Below are 23,596 nucleotides of genomic sequence, written 5' to 3' on the forward strand. Positions count from 1 at the left end.
TCTCTTAAATGAAAGACAATAATGGAGAAGATGGAGGAGGACTCCAGCCTGCCTGGTTTCCACAACAGACTCACCTTATCGTATCTGGGCAGATCATGATCCAGATCAGATCAATGGTCTGCTTCAAAATCTGCACTTCAGTGGATTCCACTATAAGCTGGTGGTCTAAGGGCTGCACTCTTCCATCTTTTTCTTTAATACTTCCAAAATAAGGTCTCTAGCCAACCACAACTTGAGTTGTTAGCACAAGGGGCTTCTTGCCAACATGTGCTTTGAATGCAGATAGAGCAATGGCATTCCATTGTTCCCAAGGGAACAATGCCCTTGTGTAAGCACTGGTTGTTTTTCAATGGGAATTGCAGGGGGATGGGTGTCAGGAACATGAAGGGTGCGTGGCAGATCAGGTCTCACTCTCTGCTGGCCAGAATGGAGAGTGCCAAGCTCCCACTGCCTTGGCCCTCCCCTCTCCCCCTCAGTAAAAGGCAGCAACCTGATGCATTAAGAATGCAGGAGAGCAGCTCGACCCCTCCAGCCACTATTGTTTATGTGTGTGTGGAAACAAGAGAAATAGAGAGTGGGGACTGCTCTCTCTGCTTATTGCAACCAGACATTAATGGAGGATAGGATAGGTCTCTGTTTGAAATGCTGTCTGAGTACTGTCCTCCATCTGAAGAAGCCCCTTCTTTGAAGGGCTATTATTATGTACTGAATTGAATAGTATCCAAAAGGCAGCAGTCTGATTGGTCCTAGAACAATAGGATTCAGAATGCAGCAGTCTGATTGGTCCTAGAATAATAGGATTCAGAATGCAGCAGTCTGATTGGTCCTAGAACAATAGGATTCAGAATGCAGCAGTCTGATTGGTCCTAGAACAATAGGATTCAGAATGCAGCAGTCTGATTGGTCCTAGAACAATAGGATTCAGAATGCAGCAGTCTGATTGGTCCTAGAACAATAGGATTCAGAATGCAGCAGTCTGATTGGTCCTAGAACAATAGGGTCCAGAATGCAGCAGTCTGATTGGTCCTAGAACAAAAGGATTCAGAATGCAGCAGTCTGATTGGTCCTAGAACAATAGGATTCAGAATGCAGCAGTCTGATTGGTCCGAGAACAATAGGGTCCAGAATGCAGCAGTCTGATTGGTCCTAGAACAATAGGGTCCAGAATGCAGCAATCTGATTGGTCCACAGGAGCCACCCAATCCAGCTCCAGGTGGAAGTGAATCCGCAACCTGATTGGCCTACAGGTGAATCCCAGAATTAGCCAATAACGTGGGGCCCATGGTGTATATAATGTATATAAAGCAGACATTCTGGGGGAACTTCCATTTCCTCCTCACTGCTATGAACTGAATAAAGAGCATGAAATCCACTCTCGACTCCGAGTATATTTCAGCTATTCAATCCAAGTTAAAGAATCATTGGAAGGCAGGGCAGTTGGCACACAAGCAACCTGGCCACAGTCTTCCCCACTATGGTGAGATGCATTTTTCTAAAATTTAAATTACTGCCATTATTTCTAAAGTTGCACCCATACATAAAAATTAGCACATGCACATTTTATATAAATCAGTATCCTCTTCTGTCATCCTTTTTGGTGATGCTTAAGTAAGTGGGAACCCTCCACTAAAATGTCACAAAATTCCTACATGGAATGTATTTCAATGATTGCAGAGTGCATAGCATATATCCTTATGTAGTTGGCCACATGTAGAGAGTCAAGCAAAAGATAATATACCATAAAGTCTAAGATAGATCCCTCTATCTCTCTATCCATCTACCTGAAAACTGTCCGGGCAGTTTAGAGAGCTGCTAGGGGAATGAGTAATTCCCCGCTAATTTCCATTAGTGGAATCTTCTGTTGGACGAAAAGCAATTCTATGCATAGAAAAACACCTTAAGATCCAACTCATTCTTCATACTTCTGCAAGTTTAATAAAATGTTGCAGAATCAACTTGAATGCTGGGATATTCAAACAAAGCAAAAGGCAAATAACGCATATTTCAAAATTATTTTATATTGGATATATGGCATTCTCCTCATACTGCGTATGTAAACAGTGGAAAACTACTTGTATTGGACAAAAATATTAAGAATCACCTTCAATGGATTGTGATACCTACTTAGTCCATCCTTCCACACAGCGAAATCAGTTTGCACAAGGTTTTTTTTTGAAGATGCTATATGAAACTGTAACAGATTCCCCCAAAATGCAAATGAATCACAAAGCATTTTGCATAAATGACAGCTGATTGCCCTTTGTACTGGAGAGTCTTTTGAGGTATTTAAGGAGAAACAACATGATCCTGAGACTTTTTTATTGACCTGAATTCCTGCCATTACTTTCTGGTGCCTAGAGACAAGCAATAACACATGTACGGCAAAATGGAAATGGCAGGAGTTGCGCAGAGGGGGTCACTTTTAATTTTGGCTTTTCTCATTGTTGTTAGTTTATGTCACAACCTACTCTATTATTTATGCATAGATGCATGTGAGAGAATGAAACTGCCTAAACTTGAGATAAGGGATGGCCCCATGAGCAGTGACCTTGGGCAACTTAAACTAATTGCATTTCTCTGTGATGAATGGTCATAAAACACAGTAGGATTTAATCAAGGATTTCTGAAAATTGCACTTTCCAAAGATGTCGTGTAACTTACAGGCAAGCCATATGGACCTCTGGGCCCAGGATCTCCTGTGGTTCCCTTCTCACCCTAAAATACAATATCAGAAATGTTCATTACAAAGGGCAAAGAGGTTTTGTTTTCAATTATGCAGTATTTATTGTGTATTTGAAATCCATTTATTTGTGTAGCATTTATTTCAATTACACAATATTTATTACATTTCTGTCCTACCAAACATTCAGGGTTGCACATAAAGTTATCCTGTTTCTCTCCCCCCCCCCCAACATACCTGAGGTCATCCTAAGGTTAGCCAGTATACTTTATGTATGAGGGCAGAAATAGACATTGCATGGGAGCTTCCTCATTAGCTGTCTTGACATCTTTTAAGTACTGAAATGAAGTCGCAGGTGGGTGTCATTTGGGGTGGGGATGGGGGGACAGAGTATTGTCAGGGGTGGTTGTTAAACCCTTCTCCCTCTTTGTCATTTTATTAATCAAAAGTATTCTCCCAGGTGAATTTGTTCTGCATGGTAACAATCTAGTCACATGTATTTTCTCCTTCTTGTGCAAATAGCAACTGAAGAGGAATGGGAACCATGTGGAATGGAGGGAAGGGGCCCCTCGTCACTCATAGCAGCTTAGTTGTGCAGTTTGGTTCTCAATGGGAATTCAAAGCCAGATCTCGCTGATATGAGGCAAGCCTTAAGTGGCTGCAACACACTTTCTATAGGCTTCCGTAAGCTGTTTAAAGAATGAAACCCTCTACCAAAGATGCCTAACTCATGTGAGACAGTATAGCGGTACCTCGGGTTAAGTACTTAATTTGTTCTGGAGGTCCGTTCTTAACCTGTTCTTAACCTGAAGCACCACTTTAGCTAATGGGGCCTCCAGCTGCTGCCACAAAGCCAGAGCACGATTTCTGTTCTCATACTGAAGCAACGTTCTTAACCAGAGGTACTATTTCTGGGTTAGCGGAGTCTGTAACCTGAAGCATATGTAACCTGAAGCATATGTAACCCGAGGTACCATTGTATCTGTTTCTTTAATTTGTCATGATGTGCCTTAATATGGACACACGGGTACTATCCAGAACTTCTCAATATACCAGAATACTTGAGATTTGAACTTTGCTCTGGTTTATACCTAAATGGACAATGGTCAACTGCTATGGAGTGCTTTTTTTTTTTTAAAAAAAAGCCTTTTTTGCTAATATGTTACCAGTTATTGCCAAAAGCAGTAAAAGATTTGAGTGCCTTCCACTGGCAGTAGAGAATAATAGAATTGTAGAGTGGGAAGGGGCAACATGGATCATCTAGTCCTGCTTATAATGGAGGAATCTTTTGCCCAATGTGGGACTTGAATCTACAACCCTGAGATTGAGAGTCTTATGCTTTACTGACTGAGCTATTACACATATTTTTGAAAAAACAACAACATTTTAGCTTTAAAATTCTGAACCTTTAAATGATTTGGTTGTTTTATTTTAATTTAATTTTTAAAAATAGTATGTAGCTATGTGGGTTTTTTGTTAGTTTGTAAATTGCTTTAGGTTGCCTTGAGCATGATAAAGTGACTAACAAAATATATAAGTAACTAAAAAAAACACACAAATTAAATAAAGAATTTATTATTCTAGTTCTCTTTTTTTTGGGGGGGGGGTGAATATGTGTTGTTTTTTGCACAACTATGAATCCTCTTTATTTATATCTGCAAGAGAACAAACACAATTCAATATGCTGAATTGATACTTTTATCATGCAAAAGAAGAGAACCACCCCAAAGAGAAGATCTCCTGCAAACACTCACTCTGTCTCCTTTTGGACCTGCAAGGCCATGAGGACCAATTGGACCATCCATGCCCTGAAAGATTAAACAAATAGGAGCTGACAACTCTGAATGAAGGTTTATATTTAGCAAAGAATTTCATGAGAATCAGGCAGAGAATATGGGTTGGACTTTCACTGAAGGGGCAGCTGAGCTCCCAGTCCTTCTGGCAAGATCAAACAGTGCTTACTCCCATCTCATTCATCTCTACTTTCATGTTGTAGATCAGCTGATTTAAAGGTTTTCAGATAGCAGGGGCATAGGTTAAAGGTTGAAACAAAGGGACTTAGGATAACAACAACAACAGCAACAACAACAACAATCATGCACAATTCACATGAAGACCCACAAGGATAGATGGCAAGCTTAGAGGAGGAGACTTTAAGTTTACCGCTATGCTATTCCTTAACTTCTCCATTATTCAAAAGCTGCAATATTTGTTTCAAATAGCAGGAGAAGTGCAGTGTCTTTTAACGTGGTGTAACTTAGTGGTTTAAAAAGATCAGGAAGGTCTTGTTCTCAGCATTGCAAACAGTAGCTTTCTAACATTGACTCTCAAGGAAGAAATAGAGAAAAAGAGAAAGAAAAAAAGGCTGTATCTGAATCAAACAGCAGTTTTACTAATGCAGGCTTTGAAAGCTGGCTTCTTTAACAAAGCTAGCAGGATCAGATCAATGCACCAGGCAAGAGTGATGCAGCCACATGGGCATTTTTATTTGAATGATGAGATCAGTGATTCTATCATGTCACCTGTCATGGACAAGGTGTTGTTGTTTTTTCTTTATCCCATGCACTAGCCCTATGTAGCAGGTATTTAGTCAGCTGTATAACAGGGTTAGTTGCAGCCGGTATTTCACACTGGACACAGCTATAGCACCTTAGGCCCTTTGCATCTCGAAGGTTACTAGCTTTTTTGTTAGCCGGGGCTCCTCCTCTGATGGAGCATCCTGTAAAATGCCTAGTCAGCACTGTACCAGAAGGGATAACAGCAGCAGCAGTGGTACCACACTGAACTGCAAAAGAAATCTGCCTGCCGTAAAGCATGTAGATTTAGTAGTGAAGTATGACATACAAACACAAGGGACTCACCCGGGGTCCTGGCTTTCCGTCTAAGCCAGATGCTCCCTGTATGTTTAAGTGGAAGCATAGATGGCAGGGATAACACGAATGACAAGAATGTGAGATTAGTAACTGGTGATGATGAAACAAATACAACTTCTATTTATACACAGGATGCGAGCTGCTACAGGGTTCTAGAATAAGTATCACAGTACTGCATAAGGTTAGTTTTAATTTACACACAACATGAAGAGTCTGATTCTGATCCCCTTTGCAACGTGCCCCACATTAAGGTAATCTCACTATTTTTAGTGAAATTCACCTCAATTTTATGAAATCAGAATGAGCCCCTAGATGTATTAGTGCTACAAACCTCATATATTATCATGGAAGTTTATTTGTACTTTAACACACACATCTCTATTCATAGGTTAGTAAAACAGACTTTTAACTTGGAAGATAAAACAAGGGGAATTATGAATTTTGCACAGACATGTCAACTGTCTTTTCATTACCAGAACTGAAAGGAGAAGAAAACTGTGGAGCATTGCAAACAATATATGGGTTCCCATTGGAATGTCCTAATGATAAGATGAGAAAAAACACCTAGATTCTTAAAGAATATTTCTATTTCTTCACTGTATTAAAATTTAAAACATGTTCCTGAGCACACCAGTGTGTCAATGGTTTTCACTAGGGTAATCTTAATTCATTGAAATTAGTTCCACCTATCACTTCCATAGGATGTGGTCTCCGGCCAGGATGTATAAAACTTTTGTAAAGTTTTATACTATTCATTCTGGCACTGAATATCCACCCCTGGTGGATATTGTGTGAACAAGGAAAGCCCAATGCTGCAAAATTCCAAAAGTGCTAATGTTGTTGTTGTTTAGTCGTTTAGTCGTGTCCGACTCTTCGTGACCCCATGGGCCAGAGAACGCCAGGCACTCCTGTCCTCCACTGCCCCCCGCAGCTTGGTCAGACTCATGCTGGTAACCTCGAAAACACTATCCAACCATCTCGTCCTCTGTCGCCCCCTTCTCCTTGTGCCCTCCATCTTTCCCAACATCAGGGTCTTCTCCAGGGAGTCTTCTCTTCTCATGAGGTGGCCAAAGTACTGGAGCCTCAGCTTCACAATCTGTCCTTCCAGTGAGCAATCAGGGCTGATTTCCTTCAGAATGGAGAGGTTTGATCTTCTTGCAGTCCATGGGACTCTCAAGAGTCTCCTCCAGCACCATAATTCAAAAGCATCAATTCTTCTGCGATCAGCCTTCTTTATGGTCCAGCTCTCACTTCCATACATCACTACTGGGAAAACCATAGCTTTAACTATACGGACCTTTGTTGGCAAGGTGATGTCTCTACTTCTCAAGATGCTGTCTTGAGTGCTAATACTACTGTCTGAATTAAACAGGTCAGATGGCTTCACTGGAAAGAACCAATGTCTGTGAGCACTGGGCCCTTCACGTATTTTAAAAACCTTGATCTTGCCCTGGAAAAGTTAGACACTTTAATTCCCCACTGATTTCAGTAGGAAATAGTTAAGCACATGTGGAACGCCCATTGAATTCAACTGATTTAAAAGTGCTTGATTTTCCTAGACTGTGCCTCTTCTGAACAGTGTGTCTGAATTATTTTAACTGGTTTGGGCCATCTTTCATTTCACTGTGTGAAAGGTCTACTGAAAAAGACTGGTAAATTGTGTTTGTATTTATGGTATTATAAGACTACAGTGGTGCCTCGCAAGATGAAAAGAATCCGTTCCGCGATTCTCTTCGTCTAGCGGTTTTTTCGTCTTACGAAGCAAGCCCATTGACAGCTTAGCGGCTTAGCGCTATTAGCGGCTTAGCGGCTTTTATCGGCTTAGCGGCTTAGCGGATCAGCTGATAAGCGGCTTAGCGGCTTAGAAAAAAGGGGGAAAACGAAAAAAAACCCCGCAGGAACTCGCAAGACATTTTCGTCTTGCGAAGCAAGCCCATAGGGAAATTCGTTTTGCGAAGCGCCTCCAAAACGGAAAACCCTTTCGTCTAGCGGGTTTTCCGTCTTGCGAGGCGTTCGTCTTGCGGGGCACCACTGTACAAGAAACGAAACACTGGGTTGGATCCATATTAACTTAGTCACACATTTGTCCCATTGAAAACTGTGGAACACGTTAGTCAAGATGACTATCTTAAGTCTGATTGATTTTAATGGGGCTATAGCATGGCTAACATAGTCTAGCTCCAGCACATTTGTTTCATTCTCAATATTGAGTAATCCTGATTTTAGCACACCTTCATTGAAGGCAAATTTATTATAAGCACCACCAACAAGAACTATTCCAAAATAGTCAAATCAGAACAATTCCACAAATCTATGAGCAAATGAAAAACACTTAAAATTACACAAGCTAGTTTCTTAAGACTTCACCCTTAACGTCTCAATCCTTATAAATACTGAACTCAAGGGAAAAAAATATTATATATATATATATATATATATATATATATATACACTATACTTAAAATAGTAAAATCAAACACCACACAGCATTCAATAATGGCATAATTAATGTGGAGGAACATGATGCTGTAACATTGTTGACACTGACAGATGACACAAAAATGGTAATAAATATTAAAACCAACAACTGACAGAACTATGTGTTATGAAATGATACAAGAACAGACTCTGGATAAAAACAAAACAAGACTAATGTTTTACTCCAACATGATATAGTTTTATATTTGCTATCGAGTAAACCAGAGTTTTTGGTTGAAAGCAGAAAGAGTAGTTTGCAATTTGCACTGAAATTGAATAGGTTTTTTACTTACTGGAAGACCAAGGGGCCCTCTGTCACCCTTGTGACCTGGTTCACCCTTCAATCCTTTAAGACCATTTAACCCTGGTTCACCCTAAATGTAAAAGTATAAGTATATTGGGGGTGCTGGTAGAGGTATTCAAGCTGGGACAGAAGAGAGCCAGTCAGACGTGGATGCAAACTCCAGTTCTTTAACACAACTGGTTCTGTTCAGTGAAATATACTTTATCAGACTATGATATAATAAATGGATGAATGCTAGTGATCTGTATTAAAATCAAAGGCATAAATTTTACAATTATTTTGCAAATTCAAATCAAGTCATCATCATCATGATGCTGAAACATTTCTGAAGCAAAATTGTCAGCCTTAAGTGGCCCCTTTTTCTTCTCATGGTGAACTGGAATGTGCAGTACATCTTGGAAAGATATTCTAAACCTTTAAGCATAATTAATTAAACAGAGGAAGAGTGTGATTTATTGGAATATGCACTGGAACCATGATGAAATGGTCTCCAAAAAGGTGATTACACTCCTATTAACAACAGAAGTTAGTTATCTTTTCATGTTTATGAAATTTCACATGAAATTAATGTATGCAACATTATGCTATAATATAGCTTTATTATATATTATGTATTAAAATCCACATTAAAAGCTTGCTCTCCAGGAGTAAGTCCGCTTTGAAGCATAGGCGAACAAGAGTACAATCTGCTAAAAACTTCTGCACAAGCCCATCGGGAGCTGCCCAAGATAATTGCTACTGTATCCTTATATCACTGTAAGGGCAATGTCCACCCTGCAGTTTAAACCCCCTCCAAGCCTGTTTAACTGTCATGGCTCCTAAGCAAAGAAATCTTGTTATTGTAGATCTCAGATTTCTCTCTCTCTCTCTCTCCACACAGACACATACACCCAGAGAACTACAGTGCCAATATTCCCTTGCTCTGCAGAAGCTAGGGCTTACTAACAAACAATTATTAGCACCCTTATTCTCAAGGTTCTTTGAGTGAATCTGTGACAGATAAAGCTTTCAAAAGAGGCTTGAATGAAAATGAAACACAAAAATGATATACAGTGGTACCTCAGGTTAAGTACTTAATTCGTTTTGGAGGTCCGTTCTTAACCTGAAACTGTTCTTAACCTGAAGCACCACTTTAGCTAATGGGGCCTCCTGCTGCTGCCGCGCCGCCGGAGCACGATTTCTGTTCTCATCCTGAAGCATCTTAACCTGAAGCACTATTTCTGGGTTAGCGGAGTCTGTAACCTGAAGCGTATGTAACCTGAAGCGTATGTAACCCGAGGTACCACTGTACTAATTTTGCTCAATTTAATTCAATGGGCATTCTAAAGAAGTTGACTGAACCGAATCTTGCAACCCTCAAATTTTTCAGACCATTTATTTTGAGATTATTATTATTATTACTCTGAAAATATCCTACTCTTTTATTGGTACTCAAGAGCCGAAGAATGGCTTGCTTTCCACAATTGCATACTCCATTACAATCCCATTCTTTTAGGCTGCAACCATATACCCGCATACATGAAAATAAGTTTCATTTAATGAAACGGGGCTTAACTTTGAGTAGACATGTATAGGAATGTGCTGTTGAAGATTTAGAAAGAAAAACTACAGTACTTGGTGCTTGGAGAATCTCAAGGAGTCATGAGTTCCATTAAAATGCTTCAGGTCAGATTAGGCTAGCCCTGGCACGGAACAAACTATGGTCAGTTTTGTGAGTGTTCAGTCCTACACATAATGGTCTCAGCATGTTTCTTTTCTCTTCTTTCAAAACAAACAAACAACAGATTCTGGTAAAAGGTGATTTTAAAAATGAAACTAAGTTTAGCTATGGTATACAAAGTTCTTTCAAATACATATTCCTTCAGGAATGGCTTCTGAAGGCTTTCCCCCATATATCTGGAATAACTCTTCCAGAAGTAGCAATGAAGACTTCGCTGATATAGACCCTTGTTAGGAATGCCTTTTCAAAGATGAAGGCATGGACAGAAAGAATGAAAGAGAGCTTATTATAAAAGGTAGTAAAAGGTGGGAGCTTGAGCAGGAAAGATTAGTAGGAATGAAGGAGAAAGGTAAAGAAGAAAGTAATATCTGGAAATGATTTCGCTTTACCTCTTAAGTGCACAACACACTCATCCCCTGTTTTTCTAAGCTTACGTGTAATGTAGTTCCAAATGGCATAGCTTGAATCTCTCACCAGACAACTAGATATTTTTATTGGCTCTCTATAATTAACATTATAGAAAGCTAATTCAACTTATGATGATGAGGAACAGACACAGGAAATTGCCATAAATCATTTAAAAATATTTTTAATGCTTTATCTTAAGCAGCTGCTTAAAGGTTTAAGAATATAAAAAACACATTTTAACAGAAAAGTGCGACAAAGAACAAAACATGACTGCATGCTTCAACGTGATTAACGAGAATGAGTGCATAACAAATAAACATAATGGAGTTAGTTGTGTATTGGATTCTTTACCTTTGGGCCTGGAAGTCCATGAGGTCCCTAAAAAATAAGAATGAAAATGTCATAGTTAGAGAGGACATTTCTAAACTACAAATTGGTCTTTGCCAATAGCTAGTGCTTGCTGTTCTTGTCGCTGTCCAAAACTGCATAAAATAACAATCCTTAATTAACTGGCAAATACCTAACCAATCAAGACAGAATGAAACTCTGCATCAACTTCCAACTACAATCAATTTTCAAAGTCAGCTGGATCCATGTCTAAAACGTTTGATTCTCCATATTTTCCCCCTTGATATCCAGTCAGACATACAAATGATTGCTAACATTTATACGGTCAAGAGCCCTTTGCTCCACAATTTCAGATGTCATCATTTGCCCCACACCCACAAAAATACCCATGTCTTGATCCTACTAATACCTGCCTCCTGCCCCTACCAGCCCTGCCCTTGCAATGACCTTCATCCACAGCTTCCAGAAAGAGGAAAGATTCTTCTTTGGTCTGATCGCTCAGCAGTTGCATATGTGATAACCGAAAAGGACTTACCATAGGTCCAGGTGGACCATGTGGGCCTGGAGATCCCGGTGGTCCTATGATCTACATATAAAAGCAGGATAATTAGTTCAGACTAACACATGTTCTTACTGAATTGTAGCACCTCTTATTCGCCTAAAAGCTGCAATCCTTTACGTGAGATAAAATATACTATTCATTTGAAAATGTATAATCTGTTCTTTCATAAAATGTAACAAGGCAGCTTGCAACAAATAAAAACATCAGTAAAGCATTTACTGTACGGCATCGGAGTATTTAATAAACAACAAATAAATATTCATCATTCCTGTGCCTGCAATAATGAATGCTAATGCACTGTTGCTTTGTATCACATAGAAAAACTTACGTGAATGGTCTCCCCATTAGCCTTTATCAAGAAGGCAATAGAGAAGGGGTGCCGAACTAATAACCGATGGGCCATATCCCACCCTGCAAAACATTTCTGTGGCCCTACAAGAACATCACATCAGCTTTTATTTCAAACATTTTAAACTGACTGCTCTGTTTGATGCCCTTGTGCTGTGATGCCAAAACATTCTTTTTTAAAATAAAAAAATTATTTAATAGAAGACATTAGTATATTTTTATGGAAGCACTGAGATAGCTTAGAAATACTTACAGAGGGACCTTGAGGACCTGGCAAGCCAACATCTCCTTTTTCTCCTTTCATGCCATTGGATCCCTACAAAATCAGTATTGACGCAATGAACAAAGCTTTCATCTTATCAACTCATGGATATTGTTTAGTTCAGAAGACGGATTTTCATTACATCATTTACACTTATAAGTATAATTATAATTATAGGCATCATTTATTTTGCTTTATGCCCATATCTTGTCTTAACAACTCTTACAGCACAAGCCAACCTATATCTGATCTGAAGTCAGATTTGAATTCAATGGGACTTACTTCTGAGTAGACACATATAGGATTGCAGTGTTAATGTACTTGGAGCATGTCTCTACAGTTGACGTTATGGCAGGTTTACAGTTTTGGTGACCCTTTCATTTTGTTTCTGTTAGCTGATTTGCTTCGTTGTTTATAATTTATTCTATTACATTTAAGTTTATTATTCTTTTTAGTTTATATTATTCTTTAAGTTTATCTTTCACTAGCCAACATGAGCTTCTTGTTTCAAAGATGGGGTTTAAATAAAATGAAATAAATGAAAGTACAAGGCAAATTTGTGTGAGGGCATTTTCTGGATGGTCTACTACAATTTTTTTTTTTTTTGGTGAGGTTACAGATACAAATACTGGCCTCTATCTAGACACACTGACCTGTAAATTACAGAATCGTGCTTGACTAGTGCTTTATACAGCAATTTGATGTGGGTTGATTTTCACACATGGCACATATAAATAATCTCATTTTACACCACAAACTGGACAATAATTTCTTAGGGAAATTAGGTAATACACTCAAGCATTGGCGGATGGGCATTCTGAACCAGGTAATTACCAACTTTGACAGCATCACTAATAATGGCCATTTCAACACAGAACATTTTGTGCACATAGAAATTGATCAGCAGATCTGCTCAACATGATACATGCTCAGTAGGACCCCATGTGCATCTGTTCTTGTTTTCTGTATACAAGATCCCATAGGGGGCTGCTAATAAGGAGCAGATTTTTCATGAGTACAGTATCCCTACTGTGCACAGAACAGCACTGCTCAATCAGACTGCCAATTATCAATGATGTGTCATGCCAAAATGTCATAGTAAATACAGAGAGCCCAGAATGCATAAAGTCTACGGAACATTTTTCTCTTGTGTTTAAAGTGTAATCATTTTACTACTCACTATTTAAAATTACATTTATACAATCACTTAAAATACGTTATGGTTAAATTTTGATCCTTGTAATGAGATAACAGTCAAAAGGACTTACCCAGGAAGAACTGCAAATAGGTTGCATCTCAATACATTTAAGATTAATCCCAGTAAAGTGCCTCTCCTTATAAAAGATTCCACCACCCCCTTCACTGTTCAATTAACATACTCTTTGAAATTTTGCCAAATTTCACGTTCTAGGGTGAAAACAGAGCAAATGGTTTATCCATCAAAGCAGTTAAACTTCAATGTTCCCAAAGGAAAAGAGATGGCTAGAAGGGCATGCTGTGACATATACAACTTTTGGTCTAAGGTTTATACATCCCATGCATTTTTTTATCATGAGTATTTTGTATCATGTTGCACTGATACTAAGCTGACATTTCCTCACTGCCCTATTTGCCTGGAGATCACTTCAGAAAGCACCCAAATGGTTCCTTCTCTTTCTCTCTCTCTTCCTTCAAAGCCTTCCTTAAAGTTCTCTTTTCACATATGTCTTTGGTTGGATCTCTTAATCTTCATCCCGTGAAACTAAACTAAGCCAAATACATCACTTTGTACACATTTTCTCCTCTGCTTCCCCTGCCTCTGTTGATCTCCTGTTATCTCTCTTTCTGTCATTGTTGTACCTTATAAGCTCCTTGTTAGAGAGATCTTTCTCTATGTGTCGGTCTTTCTGCATGGTGCTAAAATGGCCCTCTTCATAATAATATTGTTTGACTTTTAAAGAGTAAGCAGACACTGAAGATGTAGTTAAAAATGCAGGTACATTTTAAAGCAAACTTACTGGCAATCCTGGAAGTCCAATTCCTCCTTTTTCTCCTAGTACTCCAGGGTCACCCATATCACCTTTTGAGCCTTTAGGCCCCTGCAATAGCACAGTCACATAAATGAGTCTTATATTACAAAATCATCTAAAATCAACCTCAGAGCATGACTTACTGTGTATAAACAAACCACTCCCATTTTGCTCTGCCTTCCTCCCATCAGCTTCCACTGGGAGGAAAAGAACCATAATCCCTGTCTTAGCATTATGTCCAAACCAGGGATCATAGTTGGTTTCACTCCCAACAAACTACAATCTGCAGCTAAGCTTTGTTCTTGGATGACTAATAGTGGTTTGTAAGAGGAAAACAAACCATGATCTCTGGTTTGGACATAATGCTGAACCATATATTGTGGTTTTCTTCTTCCTCATTGTGAGTGAAAAGCAGCAGAACACCCCAGATTGATACCGTATATTCACAGTAAATATTGCAATACAGGGTGCTGCTTCATGCTGAGTCAGACCACTCGTTCAAGTAGATTTGGACAGTGCTGTCTACAATGAATGGAAGCAGTTCTCACGGTTTCAGACCTGAGTCTCTCTTAGCACTGGAGATGCAAGTCATTGAAACTGGGACCTTTTATATGGAACGCACTTCCCCCTCCCAGTGAGCTAATAACCATGGTTTACTATGATGTGGGAACATCTTCCAGAAACATCTTCTGGGTTGTTTATTGGCACTATATTCACTTATTTTTGGCAGTATCTTTCATTCCATAACAAAAGAAAAGAAAGGGGGGAGAAAGAGTTGTGAAACAAAAATAATTAAAATAATTATTTTATTTATTATCTCTCTCTCTCTCTCTCTCTCTCTCTCTCTCTCTCTCTCTCTTTAATGATATTTATTCAAAATTTCCAGAATGTATAAGTACAATAAAAAACAAAGAAAAAATACAACAGAAAAAAGATAAGAAAATATAAAAAGTTAAAAAAGAAAAATACACATCCCTTATTACATCTTTTCATTTGCCTGTTTCTTGGACCTCCTCACACCTCCCTTTTTGTATTCTAACTTAATTCTTGAATGAATGAATGAATTTATTAATACGGTCACAGACCAGCGTCAACACACACAATATCACAGATCATAAAAATATCAAAATACAAGAGACGATATGAATATAACAAGGATTTAAATATAAAAATTAAAAATTAATTGTTAGTGTGCCCCCTGTAATTAACATTTAGGGGTTTTCTAACTTAATTCGTTGTTTCAGCAAATTCTTCCCATATTTCTCAATTTTTATTTAAATAATTTGTCTTAACAACCTATCTCATTAATTAATTCAACATATCCTTTCCATCTTTTACCATATTCTGTTATTCAATTTACCTTAATTTATTTAACCTTATCTTACCTTAAAAACCTTAAGATTCAAAGTTTAAACCATATTTATACATAACTCCTTAAATCCTTTCTACTAAAGCCAATTAGTTCCTTTCCAGCATTTTCCCTGATATTTCGTTAATATTACACTAATTCCATGAATGAAAAATATATATATATTTTTCCCTAATTATTATCCAATGTCCCTTCTTCTGTCCTGACAGCCCGTTCCCAGGTTTGAGACGATGGAAACTTATATTCCTTTACTCTCTCCCCTGCAGGCTTAAACAGGAACCCTGCCATTCGCTGCACCGCAGTCGATTCGCTGCACCGCACTGCTCACCCCACTTCGCTCCGGAGCCCCAAAAAGGGGTTTCCCCGCGAGTAGGGGAGGCGCTCTTGGTGCTCTGCCGAACCCCGCGTTCCCAGGCTCCTCCGCCTGGGATTTCTAGCGGGTCCCCATCTTCGCCGTGGCAGGAAGACCCAATTTCCACGGAGCCCATTCCTCCAATTGGAGGAACTCCGCCATTCGCCGATGGCGCTAACCCGGAAGTCTATCTACATCTCTTTTTTTATACCTACTATTGTATCATTCATATGTTCAGTAGCAATAATTGTTCAAGTACCTGCTCTCCATCAGCACCTGGCAATCCTGGAGATCCGGGTTCACCCTGCAAAGTAAAAATTTCATTATGTTATTATTTCCTGGAATATACTATAGTTTGAAGGTAAACAGCGTTTCCGTGTGCGGCTCTGGCTCTGGCTCTGGCTCTGGCCAGAGCAGCGATGTCACGCTGGCCACGTGACCCGGAAGTGTCTCCGGACAGCGCTGGCCCCTGGCCTCTTAAGTGAGATGGGCGCACAACCCCAGAGTCTGTCAAGACTGGCCCGTACGGGCAGGGGTACCTTTACCTTTACCTTTTTAATGCTTTGTTAATAAGACTGCTAGATTCTTAGGCTTACACACCAACCCTTCCCACATGGAACAGCCACAAGGAAATAAGAAGCAGGTGTTTTTAAATTATTTTACAAATAAAAATAAGCTGCAGTTAGTCTGAAAGTAGTCTTATCTCTTCGTCATGGCTGTGATAAAGAAGTGGAGGGGGCACCTAGGGTTGTGAGCCTCGAACATAGTGTTTGTCCACAATTGTCCTCATAGTGTTAAACCATGGTATACTATTAGGTCCAAACTGGGTCAATATGAATTAACTATGCTGGTCTATAATAATATCATATGTCAACAGGCAACCTAGGAAAAACAAATAAGAATAAGGTATTGGCCAGGATCTAGGTGGATGTGGGAATGTTTTGAAGACCACCCATTTCAGTTATACAGATGGCCTCCAAAAGTTGTTGGATGGGAGTTATAGCCTGAAAACATCCGAAGGGCACCATGTTGGCTACTCCTGTTCTCCTGGCCACAGTATTCTTTAGATGAGAATAAAAAAGAACATAGACTGTGTATTGTTACTTAGGGTAAATTAAGGTATCTTAATTTAAAATTACAAATTAAATTATTAATTAAATGAATTATTGTGATGCTGGCTAAAATTATTAATAAATATTAAGGAAGGAAAAATAAAATATAAAACATAATGCAGTAAAAAGTTTCTTAGTCTGAAATCCTACACACAGTTACTCAGTGGGGCTTCCTTAGACAAGCATAGGATTGTGCTATTAGTGATGATTATGCATTTAAAGCACAGTATTTATTTTCTTATACTGACGTCCTGCCTTTATTCCATCATGAAACCCAAGATAGCATACATGCTGCTTCCAGAAGGTCAACAACCCAGACAATGATCACACCCTGACCCCCTTAACTTCTACAAAGTGGTAGCCTCATGTGCCTTCAGACCATATTCTGCATGGAAATAAATTAAAGCTCAGGGGGTCTTCGTCAAATGAGTAAGAGTTGGAGACTCACCTTTGACCCTTGCAATCCTTGGGGTCCAGGTGGACCTGGAGGACCCTAAAGGTAAACAACAGTTATTTTTTTAATCCAGCACCATCCAGATTTCTATAGTATTTCTCTGTCAGGCACAGTTATACTAATCTTCATTAGTAACAAACCAATGTGACAAAAAAGCACTGTATTAAGAAGCAGTTAACAACTATGACACTCAATGATCAACTACAGACAGCACAAACATATTGCAATTAAATTCAATTATTTTTTTCTTAAACAGAAAAAAATAGCATTCTAACTTCTAGGTAAAAAAGTCTATAGCTTTCTGCAAACAAAACAAGCACATTTAACTTTGAAATAAGAGCATTATTATTTTTTTTACCATTGGGCAAATGGTGGCCATTTGAATTGCTGTATAAGTAAGTTCTCCGTCAACAGCTAACCTGTGCCATGTGCAGCTATTGGCATTTAGGTAGTGAGCGGTGGAACAGGATAAAGGCCTAATTGTGTGGGTAGCAACTCCCTTCTTGTTGCATGAATTAAGATGACTGCATATAGTGTAAACCTTAGGTATGAGCGTACCCTAACACAGAATTAAGTTTTCAGGGCCTCTGCTGCCTCCTTTCTTATATTGTTTTTTATTCAGCTAAATTATAAGAAAAATCCTGTGCTTGCCTCTCAGGATTCTGTGCCAAAGAGGTAGGGTTGATACGTTTAGATAAAGTTTTTCTTGACACTGGCATTATATATAATATGCCATAGAGGAGAAAGGAGCTTGATGGAAAACACTGCAGTTTTATTGTAAAATCTCACGTAGCAAGATTGGCAATAAGGTAAAGGTAAAGGGACCCCTGGCCATTAGGTCCAGTCGTGACCGACTCTGGAGTTGCGGCGCTCATCTCGCTTTATTGGCCGAGGGAGCCGGCGTACAGCTTCCGGGTCATGTGGCCAGCATGACTAAGCCACTTCTGGTGAACCAGAGCAGCGCACAGAAACACTGTTTACTTTCCCGCGGGAGCGGTACCTATTTATCTACTTGCACTTTGACATGCTTTCGAACTGCTAGGTTGGCAGGAGCTGGGACCGAGCAACGGGAGCTCACCCTGTCACGGGGATTCGAACCGCCAACCTTCTGATCAGCAAGTCCTAGGCTCTGTGGTTTAACCCACAGCGCCACCCGCGTCCCAATATACACATGTAAATCATGGAAGCAGTATTTACGCTACAGGTGTGTGCAAATGCACAAGAAACAGTAAAAGACAAAAGTGCAAACACACACATCACTATGCCTTCCATGAATTGGACAGGAATAGGTTCGTGTGGTTTTGAAATCACTTCTTGTGTGAGGTAGAAAGCACATAAGCAGAAGGGGGAAAGGCAAGTGAGGACTCAGCACAGAACATCTCAGCTCACAGATGGAAACCATTATTAACTAGAGATTCCCATCTCATTTTTGGAATTAGTTAAGTTTTTACTTAACCCTTTAACCTCCTTCAACACAATGCACCACATAATTTATGGCGACTGTAATACAGTTTCCTTTGTGTTTCGTGCACAGACTCACAGGTGAACTTAGTGCTGGTAGTTGCTTGCTAAGATATTAGAGAACTTTCCTAGCCCTATCTGAGGTCTACTGGAGGTACTGGGGGTTAGCTCTGATGCCTCCTGCATGCAAGCCATGCCCCGTTCTTCTGGACTGTGGCACTTCAGGTTTTTGCAGCACAGATTTAACATGTGGCTATTACCACTCCAAGGGCTACACTGCAGTGAGATGTCCCGGAAAAATATCTACGGCTTTAAAAGCATCCGTACAGATGTCAAAACATGCTTCTCTGAACTGCTAGAGATAGTTAATTACCTTCCAAGAAGCCTCATAGTCTTAACTATCATTATTTCCTAGCAATACTGCATGGCAGAATTCCAGTCCAGCATGCATCCACTGGGGGTTAATGAAAGCAGAGGGCAGAGAAGGAGCAGGAGGAAGACCATGTTCACTGTATCAGATCTTGAGGTATAGACAAATTTTCAGCTTGCTCAACTGAAATTTCCTTTAACCATGTTTTTTACATCTGGAATTAATACACTTACTTTCTACCAACACTGAACAGGAAAAGGGACATTTTTTAATGTAAAGAAGTTGCATTTGAGATGACAACTCTGGTTGCAGCTCACAAATCACTTATTTTGGAGCGCTGTCATTTAGATCCTAATGAATTCTACAGGATGAATTAAAGAATATTCTGGAGTAAGTGTGGTCTGTGTCTTCTAGCATATAACTTCTATCAAATAAGGCTTTAAAAAAAATATCAATCCAAAACACAAAACTACTGGGAAATATCCTGTGCAAGCCTTGCCTTCAAAAATTCCTACTAAAAGAAACAGAAGTGAAAATGCACAGCTGTAATAAAGATAAACTTGTTAGACTAGCAAACAAGAGTTTTAAATCATTTTCTTTACTGAAATGAATGGGATCATTGCTATTAATTTCAACTGCAGTGCTGGTTTTCAACACTGATAACACTTGATGTAGAAATATATGTAGTGATAAGTCAATATCTGATGAAACAGACACATTCTAAATCAGGCAAGTTATGAACATGCAACACTGAGGAGGAAAACAGCTACAAAGCACTACAAGTCATGCAATAAGAATTACCGTGACAGTTAGGGTGGTAATCCTCTGTTGGCAAAATGTATTAACAGAAGACAATGTTACCAGATGTTCAGTTTGAAATAAAATACTTTGCTTGTTTAGTAATGGATTTCACAGAATTTGGGCAGTTTGGGATAAGCGTTTGACTGTCTCAGGTAAATTAAAGAAAACTGTCTTTTTTATTAAAAAAACAACAACATTAAAAACAATTGATATTATTTAGTATGATTTTTAAAAAAACAATGTCCATAAGATTTTCATGCCCAAGGCACCTCCAGATTTTGAAAAGGATATATTTACATTGCCAATAAATGTCTGTGATCCACACATTAGAGAACATTGGCATCAAAGACGTTAATAAGCTTAAGAGTACTCAAATCTTAAATACTTTGTGGAATGTGCTGCATAGGTTTAATTACTGTTAGAAACAGACATTTCTTTAAACATGATATTCTTGTGTATTCTTCAAATTCCAATGAGTTTCCAGAATGGTCAAGACAGAAATAGACCTACTAATCTCAGAGATACACCAGCAATTTAAGACTGTGATCCTTATCAGTAAAAGTAAAGGACCCCTGGACAGTTAAGTCCAGTCAAAGGTGACTACTGGGTTGCGGCACTCATCTCGCTTCAGGCCGAAGGAGCCGGTGCTTGTCCACAGACAGTTTTCTGGGTCATGCGGCCAGCATGACTAAACTGCTTCTGGAGCAATGGGACACCATGACGAGTGCCAGAGCACATGGCAATGCAGTTTACCTTCCCACCGCAGCGGTACCTATTTATGTACTCGCACTGGTATGCTTTCGAACTGCTAACTCCAACTCAAACACATAGGCACATTGTGAGAAGGTAAGTGGTACAATCCGCACACTTTTCCTGATAGTACCACATACTCTTTTAGAAAAAGAACAGTGTCTCATCAAACTTTGAGAAGCTGTGCTGGTTACATACTATTGTTCATGAATTGCAGTAACACTACTAGAGTAAGAAAACACTATTTGCTAGGCTGATTGTTTATAAAAATTATCCTGCACAGTTAGTGAATAACCCCATCACCTATTGTTTGCATCTAACAGAATATTACTTTGCTTACTTCCATAAAAGAGTGGTATCATCCTAACTAGGAATCTAGCATCTAGCATTGTAATGGCTCTCTGTAAGGTGGAACATTTTCAATTATTTCATATAAAGGAGTTACAAAAAATGAAGCACACTAATATTCAGCTCTGCTTAACGCCATGAAAAATGACTTGAGAAGCACTGTGCTTGTCTATTTTGATTTATAGCCTGCATTGTTCCTTGAAAGCGCTGGCTTGATACCAATCTTTATAGGGCAGAATAAAGGAAACACAAGGATTATTAATAAATGTATAACCAAAGCAACCCCTTGCTTATCTCTGACCACTAAACTATAACTCAAATAAAAATCCTTGCATCATTTCCATAAGACAGTCCAAGCTGGATTTTGGCAATCTGCAAATGGAAGGAAAAGGGAATCCCATAGACGAAATATATCTCTACATGCCCCTGTTGCAGCAAACTTGGCATACAGATAATTGTTGGAAATGGTCTGATTCATTTGGGACCTATAGTGTTTAGAGCTTTGAATTCATTTTCTCATCCGAATGGATGTATTAGTTTTAATAAATTAATGGTTTCTCATCCGAATTGATGTATTAGTTTTAATAAATTAATGGTTTCTAATACACTGGTTTTGTCATTATTGTATACCTAGCATTAATACCTAATATCACTTTATGGCAATATTTACCCCACACACTTTATAAAATGTAGGATTTAAGGACCAAACCTCTCTTTACAACTGTTGATCCTGATCTGCAGAAATGAGTCAGAGGTGGACATCTATAGTGGCCTGGCCTTTGACATCCAATATATATGCTTCTTACGTTTGTAAGTTGTTTTAACCATTTGTAATATTGTTGCAACCCACCAAGGGATCTTACAGAAAAGGGCATGTATGAACTCAAGCAAGCAAGCAAGCAAGCAAGCAAGCAAGCAAACAGTTTACTATTATGGGAAATAACAGCTACATAGGTCATGTATGAAATAATATTTAGCTTGAAATACAGTTTGTAAAGCAGTTTGCTGCAGTACTGCTGCTGAAGGACTTAACACTTGGCAAAACTAGACGAGGTGAGTCCAAATTTCCTAGAAGCCATTATTTTTCCTGGAAAAATAGCCTGGGGTTTTTCTTTCTCAGCCCCACTCTCTTAGAGAAAGATCACTTTAAATATTTTTCCCCCTCTGAAAATTCTCAACTTTTTTGGGTGTGTGTAGCTTACATTCTCCCAACTACCCTAATGCTCTGGAATGGTGTGGAAGGTTAGAGTGGTGGATGGCTGCCAACATAGTTAATGCTGCTACCACTTGCAAAAGTAAAAGAAACACCATAGAAAAAATAGAAAAATTAACAATTTCTTCTCCAGCTAAACTAAGAAATTTGTAAAATGGCCTCTAATTTATCTTCCCATAGAAATAGTGGAGAACTATGAGAGATCATTTGTGCAAAGCGCTAAAGGTTACTAATGCTGTCATTCAATACCTATTTAGCTGACCATAAGACCCTTAACAGAACTGGCCTCTGGGTAGGCATGTGTAGTGGTTAAGAGCAGTAGTCTCGTAATCTAGGGAACCGGGTTGATGTCTCCGCTCCTCCACATGCAGCTGCAGGGTGACCTTGGGCTTGTCACACTTCTTTGAAGCCTCTCAGCCCCACTCACCTCACAGAGTGTTTGTTGTGGGGGAGGAAGGGAAAGGAGAATGTTAGCCGCTTTGAGACTCCTTAAAGGGAGTGAAACGCGGGATATCAAATCAAAACTCTTCTTCTTCTGCAATGCGAGAGCCCTACTGTTCACACACATAACCCCGTGTAGTGCATGGGTAAAATAATCTCACTGGATTGGGGCTCACTGTAGTCTTTGATCTTTCTGAAGGAAGAAGAAGTGAACTTCGGGATTGGCCACTTGTAGGTGAAATAGTCTTATTTGGTTTTGAATTCTTACAGTGTTCTGTGCTGCTTGAATGAAAATGACTTATTCTCTAATGACCCGTGTAATGAAGTTGAAGGAATGACTCAGAGGAACTGCAAGCCAGCCAGCAAAATTCTGTCTTATTTTTTAGTTTATTTCCCTGGTCTTAAGCACACATCCAGGAGGACAGCCTTCTTGTTGTGAGGAACAAAGCCAATTCCTACTTGAAATAGCATTCCAAGTCCTGAGGGGAGCTAAATAACAGCCAAATTCTGAATTTTCCATAAGTTCAGTGTGCATTGACGAATCTCGGAAGAGAGGAAAAGATCACTGCTAATTCTTAGCGTACAGCTGACATATAACAATACTGCTGTTCGTCTTCACTTGGAGATTCAAAGACTGAGCATCTTTTACAAGTCCTTTTAGATCTACTTACATCGGATGGCTTTTAGACCTATTCAATTTCAATCATGGCAGTGTAACCCAGGTATTTCAACAGGCTGAGTTGAAATCACCAAAACCTTCTCTGAAATTATTATCATACATTTGTGTTTCATATGCCAATGACACCATTTCTCCCTGTGAGTGAATGCACATGGCAGCATAGTGCATCTATCTGCAAGAAAATTCACCTAAATGCCCGAGCCTGTAATTGTTCGCCTAACCTAAAGTATTCCTAACCAGACCTTTGCTTTTAT

General features: G+C 39.1%; 1 protein-coding gene across 1 annotated transcript in view; it reads right to left on the minus strand.

Moving 5' to 3' along the window:
• Window positions 1–23,596, minus strand: part of COL25A1 (collagen type XXV alpha 1 chain) — a 327,412-nt gene that overhangs the window by 19,494 nt on the left and 284,322 nt on the right. Inside the window, exons 24-32 of the mRNA XM_079990247.1 lie at window positions 19,912–19,935; window positions 17,274–17,318; window positions 15,973–16,017; window positions 13,981–14,061; window positions 11,975–12,037; window positions 11,347–11,397; window positions 10,815–10,841; window positions 4,435–4,488; window positions 2,662–2,715 (exon numbers count right to left, since the gene is read on the minus strand). Of these exons, the coding sequence (XP_079846373.1) occupies window positions 2,662–2,715; window positions 4,435–4,488; window positions 10,815–10,841; window positions 11,347–11,397; window positions 11,975–12,037; window positions 13,981–14,061; window positions 15,973–16,017; window positions 17,274–17,318; window positions 19,912–19,935 (444 nt within the window). The remainder of the gene's footprint in view (window positions 1–2,661; window positions 2,716–4,434; window positions 4,489–10,814; window positions 10,842–11,346; window positions 11,398–11,974; window positions 12,038–13,980; window positions 14,062–15,972; window positions 16,018–17,273; window positions 17,319–19,911; window positions 19,936–23,596) is intronic.

The sequence above is a fragment of the Podarcis cretensis genome (assembly GCF_951804945.1).
Source record: "Podarcis cretensis genome assembly, chromosome: 9".
Taxonomy (NCBI): domain Eukaryota; kingdom Metazoa; phylum Chordata; class Lepidosauria; order Squamata; family Lacertidae; genus Podarcis; species Podarcis cretensis.